The sequence below is a fragment of the Porites lutea genome, chromosome 11, assembly GCF_958299795.1.
Source record: "Porites lutea chromosome 11, jaPorLute2.1, whole genome shotgun sequence".
Classification (NCBI taxonomy): Eukaryota; Metazoa; Cnidaria; class Anthozoa; order Scleractinia; family Poritidae; genus Porites; species Porites lutea.
Genome location: NC_133211.1, coordinates 24,835,799 through 24,847,880, shown reverse-complemented (window position 1 = coordinate 24,847,880; position 12,082 = coordinate 24,835,799). Strand labels below are relative to the sequence as shown.

Genomic DNA, 12,082 nt, shown 5'->3' with positions numbered 1-12,082 from the left:
TTTGAATATATCTTAGTATTCCTGTTGATAGTATGCTCACAAGAGAAACGTGTCGAAGGAAGTGCGGGCTTAAGGTTTTCTGGCAGTAATAGTCTTTTGAACGGGAACGACAGTTCTTACGCCGAATACGAACCCTGGAGCTGGTTTCCTAATGCAACGCTACAAGTTTTTTTTTTCAAACCAGTTCAAGGAAAAAAGCCTTGCTTTTCTATCAGGACGATGGAGGAGATATAAACTTTATGTCTCTGTTTTTGACAAGAAGCGGTTTTGCCAAATTTCGTGCGAGGTTTGGTCTAGAAAGGGCAGAAGAGCGTAAAATTAGCGACATTTCGGGGATATTAAAGAACAGAAGTGGAATATCAGTGGATGTAACATAATTACATTACAACACTACAAGTTGTGTTCCCTTAAAACTTTAAAGAATGAGCGAAAAGAATTTGAATTAAATACAAATAGCAAGTGAAAATGAGCCCTTTCTCACGTTGGCGATGGTGTTGCATCAACGATTCGCGTGTCTTTTCAAGGCAAATACCAAATGCCAGGCGTCATTGACTTCAATTTTTTATTACCTTTCTACGTGGAGAGCTCTTCGAATTTTTGACCTTCGCGATTGTATAAAGATAAGACCAAAAAATTGCGTTTACCAATGAGGTGGCCATAAACACAGATAGCGGGTATGTGGTCGAAGTTTACTTCAACTAGCGAATCAACTTGTCTTTGACGGCTATTAAAACGCAATGCACGTTCTTGTCGGTGAGAAAGAGTTCTGAGGATGTCAAATAGAAATATCTTCTGTTAGCTATTTCACTTGGTTCGGTTTCACACGCCATGTTTAAAAACATTTTAGTATTGCTGTTTGTGGTAGGTTTACATCAGGCACGTGTCGATGGAAGTGCAGGCTTATGGTTTTCTGGCAGTTCTTACGCCGAGTATGACCCTTGGAGCTGGTTTCCTAATGCGACGCTACAGTTTTTCTTTCAAACCAGTGAACAGAAAAGAGCTTTGCTTTTCTATCAGGACGATGCTGTCGAGGGAGCCAATTACTACTTTATGTGTCTGTTCCTGACAAGTAGCGGTTTTGCCAAATTTCGTGCGAGGCTTGGTCCAAGGGAAGAAAATCGTGAAATTGAACATAACTTTGCTGACTCCCAATGGCACAAAGTCAGGATAAAGATTGATAGGACAAAACTATATTTTACAATAGAAGATAAGAATGGCTTAGTACACACTGCAGAACCTCCAGTTGAAATAAGAGAATCTGCCCAGACTCGAATGACCAGCGTCTTGTTCATCGCTGGAATTCCACTCAGTTCGTCACCTACGGATTTTGCCGATACAAAATTATTTTTGCAAGTCTTCTCCAAGGGGTAAAAGTAGAGATGATATTTTTAACATGATTTATTTTTGTTAGTTTCCTTTTCCTTTTTCGTCGGTTCTTAAAAAGTCAAGCTTCTATCTACCAACAAATTCATAAAAATTATTTAAAATTATTTATTTAATCCCTGACCGCGAGGAAAACGAAAAGTGCGTCATCATGGCGTTGTTTTAATTGAACGATCACAAGACTTGCTTGCGTCTTGTTCGTCGCTTGAATTCCACTCATTTCGTCACCTGATGATTTTTTAGATACAAAATTATTCAAGCACGTTTTTTCCACAGGGTAGAAGAATAAATGTGCTTTTTTTAAACTAATTTGTTTTATTGCTCGTTGTTTTCATATTGATTGTTCACTAATTCCTAGACTGAGTCAAGCTTCTAACTACGAGTAAATTAAAATGATTATTTTTCCGTGGGGTCGAATCACTGACTACGAATAAGCAAAAAATTACGTCATCGTGGCATTGATCGGATCAGTAGGGTTACTTGCCATAAAGCAAGCAACTAACTGTCTTTTAGTATTATTTAGCTGTCAGTTTCAGAAGCAAACGTTAAAATCAAAATTTTCATTTGACAGAAGACTGTGTACTCAGCGTTTTGTTTGTTTAAGATTCCCGCGAAAATAACAATTTTACCATTCGATGCGAATGTTTCTTCCTTTTCATTGGCAGAGAGCCCACTACCTGACCTTTGAACAACTGCCTACAAATAATGGTCTGCCCATACGCATTGTCGTCCAACTGGGTTTGGCTGCAAATAATAGTCTGCTCATTTGTAAATGAAACCACGCTTTTCGCCTTCTTGCGGTAACTCTTGCGTGATAATGGCGGATCGATTGGCTTCCCCAAGATTTTCATTAAAAAAACCATTTCGGTGATCGAATGATAAAACAAATATAATCGACTCCCGCTAACTCTGACCCTCGCTAACTCGAACTAAAATCGAATTTTCCCGGATTTCCTTCATACTTTTACTGTAATTTTACCCTCGATAACTCGAACCTTGTTTGAGCGCTTGTAAAGTCAGGAAAAAAAAACAATGTACTGTCGTCCGAAACGTTGAATTTTGAATTTACCATTGAAGTGTTGTAGGCGTATAGTTTACTAGTGGAAGGTAATGTTGTTTGTCAAAAATCTACCGTGAAACAGCGTTTGGTCAGCTTCTCAAAACAGTTAAACGCATGCTCTGTTTAGGCGATGTGTTGTCACGTTGCGTTCTGATTTATATTCAAGAAGCATCGTTTCATTTTAACTTGACATTTCTATAATTAAATGTGATTAAAATGTTCACTGTACTGTAGAAACTGGTTTTTCCTTACTTCTGGCTATTTGCTTCGAGCTCCCAATAACTCGAACTCTCGATAACTCGAGCTTTTTTCGATTTCCCTTGAAGGTCCGAGTAATTAGGAGTGGACTGTATTCAACACGGTTATCGCAAAATATCTTGAGTTGTCCGTGTCTCGCAGATTAATTAATCTGCTCTCGCCACTGACAAATCACGATATTTTGCTCAGCCTCGTCCAATAATTGTTAATTATTACCGGTTAATTATGATCTTCCAAAAGAAGGAGAAATAGGATCTTATTTGGAGTCGACTAAAGCTAATTAACAGAACTTGTTATTCTTGTTTTATTCAGTCTCGCCATGTTTGAAGGATGTATAGGTGATATTAGGGTCTATCGACCATCGAGTGGTCAGCTGGATAAAGTAAAGCTACGGAAATCAGCTAATGCAGAGGACACTTGCGTTGGAGCTTGTAGCAAAGTGGGATGCTACAATGGTGGTCGATGCATTGACAGAATATGGCATTCAGAATGTGATTGTTCAGCGACTGGTTTCAAAGGAGATAGATGCCAAACACGTAAGACAGCTACCACTTAGAGCATATAATTAATGATAAATATGAATCACTAGATGATGTTCTTGGTCAAAAAGCTGATTGTTGACGGCTACTCGTTAAACGTCTGTAAATGAGCAGTAATCTACGACTGGGCAAAATATAGTGACGTCATGAGCAATGATAGTGAGCAAGCAAAGGAGAGGAAAAACCTGTTTTCAGGGCCTCTCCTTAGAGACTCTAGGAACGAGCTTTAGATAAAGCTTCAAGGGGCCGATTACAAGTCAAATTTCGGCCAATGCTGATAATTTCTCATGTAACGAGGCAAAATTTTAGCCCCCAAGGGAAGGCCGAAAGCGTTAGAGAGGTAGAATTCAAGGTATGACAAAGGATGACTAAGAAACTCAAATATCACTATAATAAAACATATTTACGACAGATAAGTTTCTATCCATGGCTGGCGCAGCTTGTTATTTCCAACATTTCCATTATTTCTTGCTTGATTGGGACAGTTGCTTCTTTTCGAAGTGTAATGACTTTCGGAATTTGCAAAGAACCGTTCAATTTTATCGTTCCCTTTGGTTAAAATTGGTGGCGGAGGCCCCTGGGGAGGGGGGTACCGTTACTTGCTTTTCGGCATACATTTTTCCAATACCTGAGCGATGTCTCGCACGCTACTTGGTTAGGAGCTGTGGTCCATGGGAGTGTAGATCATGTAAGATTGTTGTCTTTTATAATTTTGTTAAATATATTTTACCTTAAGGTTCCCATACTGCCTTCCTGAATACCCCTGACGAGAGAGGAGGATATATTTCTCAGTCACTGAATGATGACAGTCCCCTCATGAACACAGAAAGGAACACAGTTAGTTTCATGTTTTTAACAGAAAAGAAAAACGGTGTATTCTTTTACATGGGGCGAGACAAAGACCATTTGGTAGTTGAACTCGTAAATGGAGGTTTACGAGTCGAAGCAGGCTTCGGCGGAGGTAAAATTAAAGCAGGCGTTATTAGAGACCTTAAAGGAGTCATGTCATGATATTTGCTGTCTTTTTAAAAACCTAAAATGTTTTTTGTCATGGTTAAATTCCAAAAATAATGGCGCAGTTTTGTTATTTAAGACTGTATCTAGGCCATGAAAGTGTTTCTTGTCGTCTGATGTAACGGATGGAAAGGATGGACATGAATTGAAACTTGAAAAAGTTGGGTCACCTTTTTCAAGTTTTAATCTACTCAGTGCCTGCAAAAAATCACCAAAAAAATTTTGAGGTTATTGCTCCCTGATGAAATTTGTCTGATACCTTCTTCGCAACTCTATAGTAAAGCATTTTGGCCACGATTAAAGGCACTAAGTAATAACTTTGAGAAAAAATTGATCGAAAACAGCAGTATCCTCGTGACAAAGCCCAAAAGCTGTAAAAGCTGTCGTCTCTTTTTAGGGCTCAGAATGAATAGGGGTAGCACATGAGCGGACCTAATGACTGAAAGCAAGGGAGCAAGGGATGGCGCAGTGGTAAGAGCGCTCGCCTCCCACCAATGTGGCCCGGGTTCAAATACCGGCGTCGACGCCATATATGGGTTGAGTTTGTTGTTGGTTCTCTCCTTTGCTCCGAGAGCTTTTTCTCCGGGTACTCCGGTTTTCCCCTTTCCTCAAAAACCAACATTTTCAAATTCCAATACGATCAGGAATCAGGTAGACGAAGAACCACTTTGTGGATGTGCTACCTCCTAATGATGATTATGATTATGATTATGATTATGATTATGATTATGATTATGATTATGATTATGATTATTATTATTATTATTATTATTATTATTATTAAATGAACAATTTACTCGGGCGCTGCGTGCATACTTTCCATGATGGCGTCAGAGCCTAACCTCCAAATAAACCCCACTCAAAGCACCCAATCTCTGACAATTGTACGACTAACATCGCTCAAGGTTTGCTCATCTCAGACATCTTGGTAAAATAGTATTCTAAAACCTTCAAAAAACACACACACATTTTCCCAAGGAAGAGGTTGAAGATTTGTTTTTCCAAAGACTGACTCTAATTACTTACAACCTTTCTTTGTCTATTGGAGGTCCAATAGGTGTGTTTGCCAATGAAAGTAACCTCTCAGACAGCTGCTGGCATCACGTGGAAGTTCGTCGCAAAAAGGCGCGGTTAATTGTCATCATTGACAAAGAAAAATATGGAAAAATCCGTCAAGAGTCTTCACCCACACATATCAAACTGAATCTTAACAACAAGACATCAAATGTGATTTACTACGGCGGGGGCCCTTCTGAGAAGCTGTGGTTTGCACAAGCTAAACCTTTGTCTTTTACGGGTTTTCTTAAACAGTTTTACTTTGAAGAAATCAATGTGATAGAAAATGCATTAATAAGCCAAAGGAAAGGTTTTAAAATATCAGACCCACTTGGAGTGGGAATTGTAGAGAAAAATAACTCCTTACTGCAATCAGCGGAGTACAACTGCAGACCAGAGCTGGTGCATGGGTTAGGGTGCTTCTCTGATGATGACACAGATCTGTCATGTATCCCTTCAACAACTACACCGACTAAAGGTAAGATTTTAGATTTTAGAGATGATCCTCTTTGTAAGCTTTCTCTTTAATGTTTGTTATTAGCTTTGCCTGAGGCATGGAGGCTTCATCACAACAATTTTCGCCAATTATTTTGGGCCTGAAACAGTCCTCTCCTCTCCATAGGAACCCGTAAGAAAGCAAACTACACCTCCTGGTCGCAAGTCCCGCACTATTTCTAGCAGTAATGCCGGGTTTCATGCACGGGAGCATCGATCTCAACCGGGGCCACTCCACACTGAAGAAAAATAGCCAGGTAGTTTATCAGCAAACAAAAGAAGTAACAACAAACGGGTCTGACTTTGGTAGCTCTTGAGCCAGGACCAAAACTGAAAAGAATTTCTTTACGCTTCCTGGCCAGTTTCAGTACACGCTTTGGTTGAGTTCGTTTCACTGTGACATTCCTCCTTCTAATCTATAAAGGCGGAGCATAACGGACAAGGCCATCCCTTCCTCAAACTAACGATCCGTATGAATTCGTAAGCCGCCGTCTGACGAAAAATTCGTACTGAGTAAAAATTTCGGTCATATTTTTTGTTGTTGTTTGGCTAACGATCCTGTTTATCACTTCAGGTAGCCGAGAAATAACGGCAACTATATCGGAAAACACCACACTTGCTACCGCAGGACCGCTTTACACGGTTCCATTCAAATCAGAACCAAGCAACAACAACAACAACAACCACAACAACAAGTGCGGCAAGAGCTATGGAAACAACGGTTCTCCAGTAGCAAAGAGAGGGGAAGACTCCCACGGTTCTTCTTGTCCCGTTTCCTTTTCCGGATGGTGCCTTCTATTCTCTGTGACAACCGTGTTCCTACACATTGTGTAATGATGACGTCACACGTTAACCATTCCCTTTGATCTGGAGGTGCGTGGTCTGGGCGTGTTAACAAATTTGCTTCTTAAAAAAAAACTCTTTGCCCTCTGTTCGTTTACAAGATTGAATGAAAATATACTTAACTTTGCTTTAATGGATCGTGCTGTTTGGACAAGTAAAACTCTTGAACTCAACTGAAACAGCAACGTTTTAACCAAAAGAATAATAGCCATAAAAAATCACTTTTAAAAGACTTTGACTATGTTATAAAGAAAACATTTCAACACTGCATGATATAACTTTCACCTGAAACCCCTGTGGTGTATTGTATTGCTGTAACAAAATGACTCAAACAAGAAGGGGGGCTATCCTCTCTTGCCTCAAATTGTTTCCGATATAGCATATATAACATAGTATAATCGGTTTTCCATTAGTTAACGGTTTTTGTGGAAAGAGCAGACTGCGTTCGTCAGGAGGAAAGGAAAGTTAAGAGAGCGCGAAACAAAGGAAGAGAGAGAAAAAAGAGGTGTCAGCGATGTCCTTGATCTTTTTTAATGGACTTATTATCAACCATAAAAGAAACGAGTACAGTGAGTACTATGGCAGGGACCGGTTACTTCGTTTAGTTCATCTATGTGAATTAATTTGTACGCCAAAAGTCAGTAGACGGGATTTAAAGAAACTTATTGCCTGCAATGAGGACAATGAAAGGGGCAGAAAATTACGTTGCGACTCAGTGATTTTAAGTCACAGGCGAGTTAGCGCTTGTTCCTTCGACACCATGAATCAACCAATGAATACTTGTCTAAGTTTTTACTCAACAGATCAAAGAACAAAACACTCATCGATCTGTGAACATGTCAAAGCAGTTAAACCCCCTGAAAATACTACATGACCTTATTTCAATGAGAATCTACCGCATGTGATTCAAGGAGTAAAGACAAAAGGCTAAGACGTCATCGACGTTAATGTATACCTGTGCAAGTTATTAAGATTCCTGCCCAAAAACCGGAGAAACCGGTCCTTAGTATACTATTACAGTGCGTCATACTCACTGGGGGGTACTACCATATGCCATATCTGGGCTATTTAGGGTATGGGCTGCTGTGAAAGGTATGGTTTCAAGCAGTTTACTGTTGGATAGGGTATATAAATCAGACAGTTTGGGTCTAGAATAGGACATCATTTTCCTGGAAACGGATCAATTGGTTAAAGATTTTATTCTAGACTAGGGAAACCGGGAATTGCCACTCAAAAACATAAAAAAATCAAATCGGTTTTGTTTTAGCTGGACTGTACTAGTGACCTCAGTAGTTTCTGGAAAACAGCTACTGTAGGATATCGGGGTGGGGGGGGGGGGGGAATTGGGGGAGTTTAGTCTAGTATAGGGCAGCAAAACTCAGCTGAACTAGCTCTGCTATAGGCTAAGGGTTCCAGGGTCCCAGTGGCACAACACCACCCATGGCAAAAAGTCCCAGCATACTCTCCAATGAAAGGTACAAAAGCCAAGAAGGTGTGTTCCATTATCGAGTTTTTATGCTTTCTTTTCGCTCATTCCGACTGCCGTAAATCCTCTATTAAGCCCCCCCCCCCCCTCCGGGGTACTTATTTATTTCGTGCCCATTTGACGGGGGGGGGAACTTAATGGAGACGGGGGGCTTATTTAATTTACAAACAACGATGGTATCAGTTTTCCATACAGAACTACAATACAAAGTGGAAAAGCTCAAGTACAAGAAGTTTTAGGTCATGCAGCCGAGGATCAAAATCAAATCCGATCTTCCAGTTGATAAGTAAACCATCCCGGATCAGTCTACACGAAGATTTACAATCGTGGTTGATTACTACATTCTATCATTTAGTAAAGTATAAATAGGGGAGGGAAGGGGGGGCTTATTAGAGGGAGGGGACTTATTTGAGAGAGGGGGCTTAATAGAGGATTTACGGTAACTGAGAGCACGGAACAGGCAAAACCAGCCTGTCCGGAACATCCTGTCTACCATTAAATGCAGGCTGTCTCTTTGACATCCCAAAGCATCCCATTCTAACTGCTGCCAGGTTAGTTCAGTTGGATAAGCGCCGGTCTACCGAGCGAGAGGTCGTGGAGAATGTGCCGCTTTTATTCTGACATCTATAACGGGTTAGACGTTCAAGTCTTTTCGGATATGGACGAATAACCGTAGCCTTCGGCCCTCAGCTGTTCTTAAAAGAGGAGGGGACGTAGACACCGAAGGTGTGGACAATCTTCCATGGCTGGGTGCAAATAAAGTGCTTGATATCAGTTGGGAAGCAAGTCCTATTTCATCCTCTGACATAATGTTCTCAAACTCATTAATAATTCATTAAGAAAATACAAAGGAAATTAATGTTTAATGAGTGTTTGGAAATCGGATGAAACACTGCTTAGTATTTGCATCCTTAATTTCTCCTTCAAAAATGATTTTGTTTGAGAAGAAATATCAAACATTCGACACAGTGTTTCATCACCAGATGAAACAACTCGAAGTTCGTCAAAAATACTCCGCTGCGCGTCGTATTTTCAACTCTCTTCTCGGTGTTTCATCTGGTGATGAAACACTGCATCTCATGTTTGATATATTACTTGAATAACCGTGTCGATCGCGAATTTCGGTAAAACAAAACCCAGTGGTTTGATTAGGATTTGATCATGGTTATCCTGACTGAGCGAGGTTATCCAGGGTGCTTTTCCATCCCTGACTCGAAGGCTAAAGCGCTCTGGGGACGATGATGGTAAGTTAATAAAATCGGCGTGCAGTTAAATAGACGTTTCTCAAAACTTACAGCCCTATCGGCCATTTTAGGGCTGCGTATGGAACTAGGTCGGTGTTAAGTCAAATTGCATCATGGGAATGAATTGGAACGCTATTGCTTCTTTATCAGTCATTACAAAGTTGCAAAAAAGTTACAAACTGGGTTATAATTCGTCCCCAACAAACACAGAGTTTAAAATAATTCTAGCATTTCACTCTGTAAAATCTTAAACGCAAGGCAGTAAAACCCCAAAGCGACTGAAGTTGCAGTGCTTCCGATGATGGAAATTGTCTGGATTCAGGTTTAAGCCCCGGGGGGGGGGGGGGGGGGGGTACTCAACAAAGGTTTATACGGGGAGGCTCCTCCCGAGTCCTCTCGCATACCTAATTTAGGACTATGTATCCCTTTAAATTGTTTTGTATCCACTGTCTTTAAAACATGAACAAACCACAACATCAGAACGCTATTCGACTTTTTAAGAGCCATAAAATACATAAGACTACTGCAAAGCTGATCAGAACAACGTGTATAATTCTTTTTCAGAACAATATTTCGGCTGGCCGCAGCAGCCTTCTTCAGGTTTACAGATCTTTGAACTTCTCGTTTTTGTTTCTTAATTTTTTGGCTGATTAGATCTCTTTTCTAGAGATCCAATGTTTATGACAAGCAGAATCTTCGCCCACGGTTTTTTTCAGTAAATTTAATTCCTTTATTCATAAAGTACATCCTATTAACCCTTACAGGATTAAATAACAGATTTCCCTACCTTACTATATACCACAACTACTGAAATCCCTACCCTTTCAAAGAGGGCGAAACATCTGTCTATGGCTACAATCCCGCTCTGTTTTGAGTTCTTTCGGTGTCGTGTTGATGTCTTGCAGAGTTAATTTTCACGTAGAACGTTCAGCATTGCAGTATTCTGCTTGCAGAATTTAATATGTCTACTTTTCATTTTGGCTGATCAGGTCTTTATAAATCCTACGTTCTCCGGCAATTCGTTTGCAGTCCTTTGCAAGTCCTTTGTGGTTAATGTTTGTACCTTTCATATACCTTAAGCCTGAAAAAGTCCCCCTTTTGGGCGGAGCCTCCCGGTGTAGGCAAATATAGGGGGTACTCTCCCTTGGGGGTTTAAGTCAGTCCCTTGTTGCTTTCTTTCTGTGGGCTCTCCACAAGCTCTTTGTTCTTTCGCCCTAAACCTTCTCATTAGATGCGACAATAAATGCTATTAATGGCAGTGAACGCAGCGAATCCAGTTACCTGGGTCTAGTATAGGCTTATGTCGTCGACTTTCATCTACACACATGCAAACAATTTAATCCAAAAAAGCCCCGCCTGCAGGCCAGTTCCAGTCCATGTCGAAGATGCTGAGTAAGTAGATAGCCTTTATTTTAAAACGATGAGTATTAAAGCTACATGAGCTTGTGGGGTCGTTTGCAATTAACTAATTACAAGTAAAAACTAGGGGTATATACAGACAAAACGTTTGAACTAAATTAGCGCTTACAAATATGAAATTATGAGCATAAATTAAGTATATACAAAGTCATCTTTTCTAAAATTACAAGTGGATGCAGACGTTATCTTAAAGCTGAATTCATTAAAATTAGCTTGAGATTTGAGCTTTAGCCTGAGATCACGATAAGGAATGTTTTTGCTAGGGCACTACAGTTGTAGGTCAGTGCATTCCACAGGACTGAGCCACTAAACGCGACAGAGTCTTTCATGTAACGCGTGTTGAAGCGTGGAACAATTAAAGAAGCGCAAGTCCGGGTTGAATAGTTTGTGGCCCGTTTCTTAGAAATCAGGTCGATTAATGTGACAGGTAACCTATCGTGGAAAGCTTTATGAAGACAGATAAAAATGGCTAATTTATAATAAATAGACAGAGTTTGCCATTGGGCCCGTTGTAGGACATCAGCAGATGCCATGTCTTTCGGCAAATGAAAGATAAGTCTCGCAGCCCTGCGGTGAAGTCTTTCCAGGGACTGAAATAAGTCGGAATTGCAGCAAGATCCCCATAGTATAAGACCATAGGTCACTGAAGGCAAGATGACCTTAAAATAGAGATCCTGACGAACGTTTCTAGGGAGAAATCTCGACTTCTTAAGTAATCCTAGTTTTTTAGCAAATGAATTTTTGAGTTCCAGCGTATGCTGAGTCCAGGTCAGTTTCTCATCGACGGTCATTCCCAGTAATCGTGATTTCGATACCCATTCAATCGTAGAGTTTCTGATAAAGATCGGGGGAATGTTAACCGGGGGATTTCTTCAAGAGATTAGCATGGCCTCACTTTTACCTGGGTGGGGTGTTAATCCGTTAATGAGGCACCACTCGTTTAATTCACGAAGTGCAGAATTTAACTTGGCAATACTTTTTTCTGCCGTGTCACTTATGCAGTAGACCGTTGAGTCGTCGGCAAACATATAGACGGATCCGGAAGATACTGAGGACGGAAGATCGTTCGTGAAGAGAGTGAAAAGTGTCCGCCCCAAGACAGACCCTTGAGGAATTCCAAAAGAGATCGGTATCATCTCTGAAGTTGATCCATTAACAGCTGTGTATTGCTGTCTTTCCTTTAAGTAACTTTTAAGCCAGTCCAGGAGTAGCCCTGATATGCCAAAGTCCCTTTCCAACTTCGTTTCGAGAATGGCGTGCGACACACTATCGAATGCCTTTTTAA

At 40.5% G+C, this 12,082-nt stretch overlaps 1 protein-coding gene across 1 annotated transcript; it reads left to right on the top strand.

Annotated features, from left to right (window-relative positions):
* Positions 1–7,265, top strand: LOC140953366 (neurexin-3-like). The gene is made up of 6 exons (XM_073402850.1): positions 1–1,353; positions 2,049–2,121; positions 2,989–3,237; positions 3,977–4,201; positions 5,303–5,788; positions 6,380–7,265. The coding sequence occupies exons 1-6, from the start codon at positions 829–831 to the stop codon at positions 6,637–6,639; spliced, it is 1,818 nt and encodes a 605-aa protein (XP_073258951.1). The 5' UTR covers positions 1–828; the 3' UTR covers positions 6,640–7,265.
* The last annotated feature ends 4,817 nt before the right edge of the window (positions 7,266–12,082 follow it).

Bases quoted from the DNA above. Each gene is read 5' to 3' on its own strand.
- LOC140953366 (XM_073402850.1), top strand. From the start codon at position 829: ATGTTTAAAAACATTTTAGTATTGCTGTTTGTGGTAGGTTTACATCAG. The intron at 3,238-3,976 runs GTAAGACAGCTA...TTTTACCTTAAG, and splicing joins AGGAGATAGATGCCAAACAC to GTTCCCATACTGCCTTCCTG. The intron at 4,202-5,302 runs GTAAAATTAAAG...TGTCTATTGGAG, and splicing joins CGAAGCAGGCTTCGGCGGAG to GTCCAATAGGTGTGTTTGCC.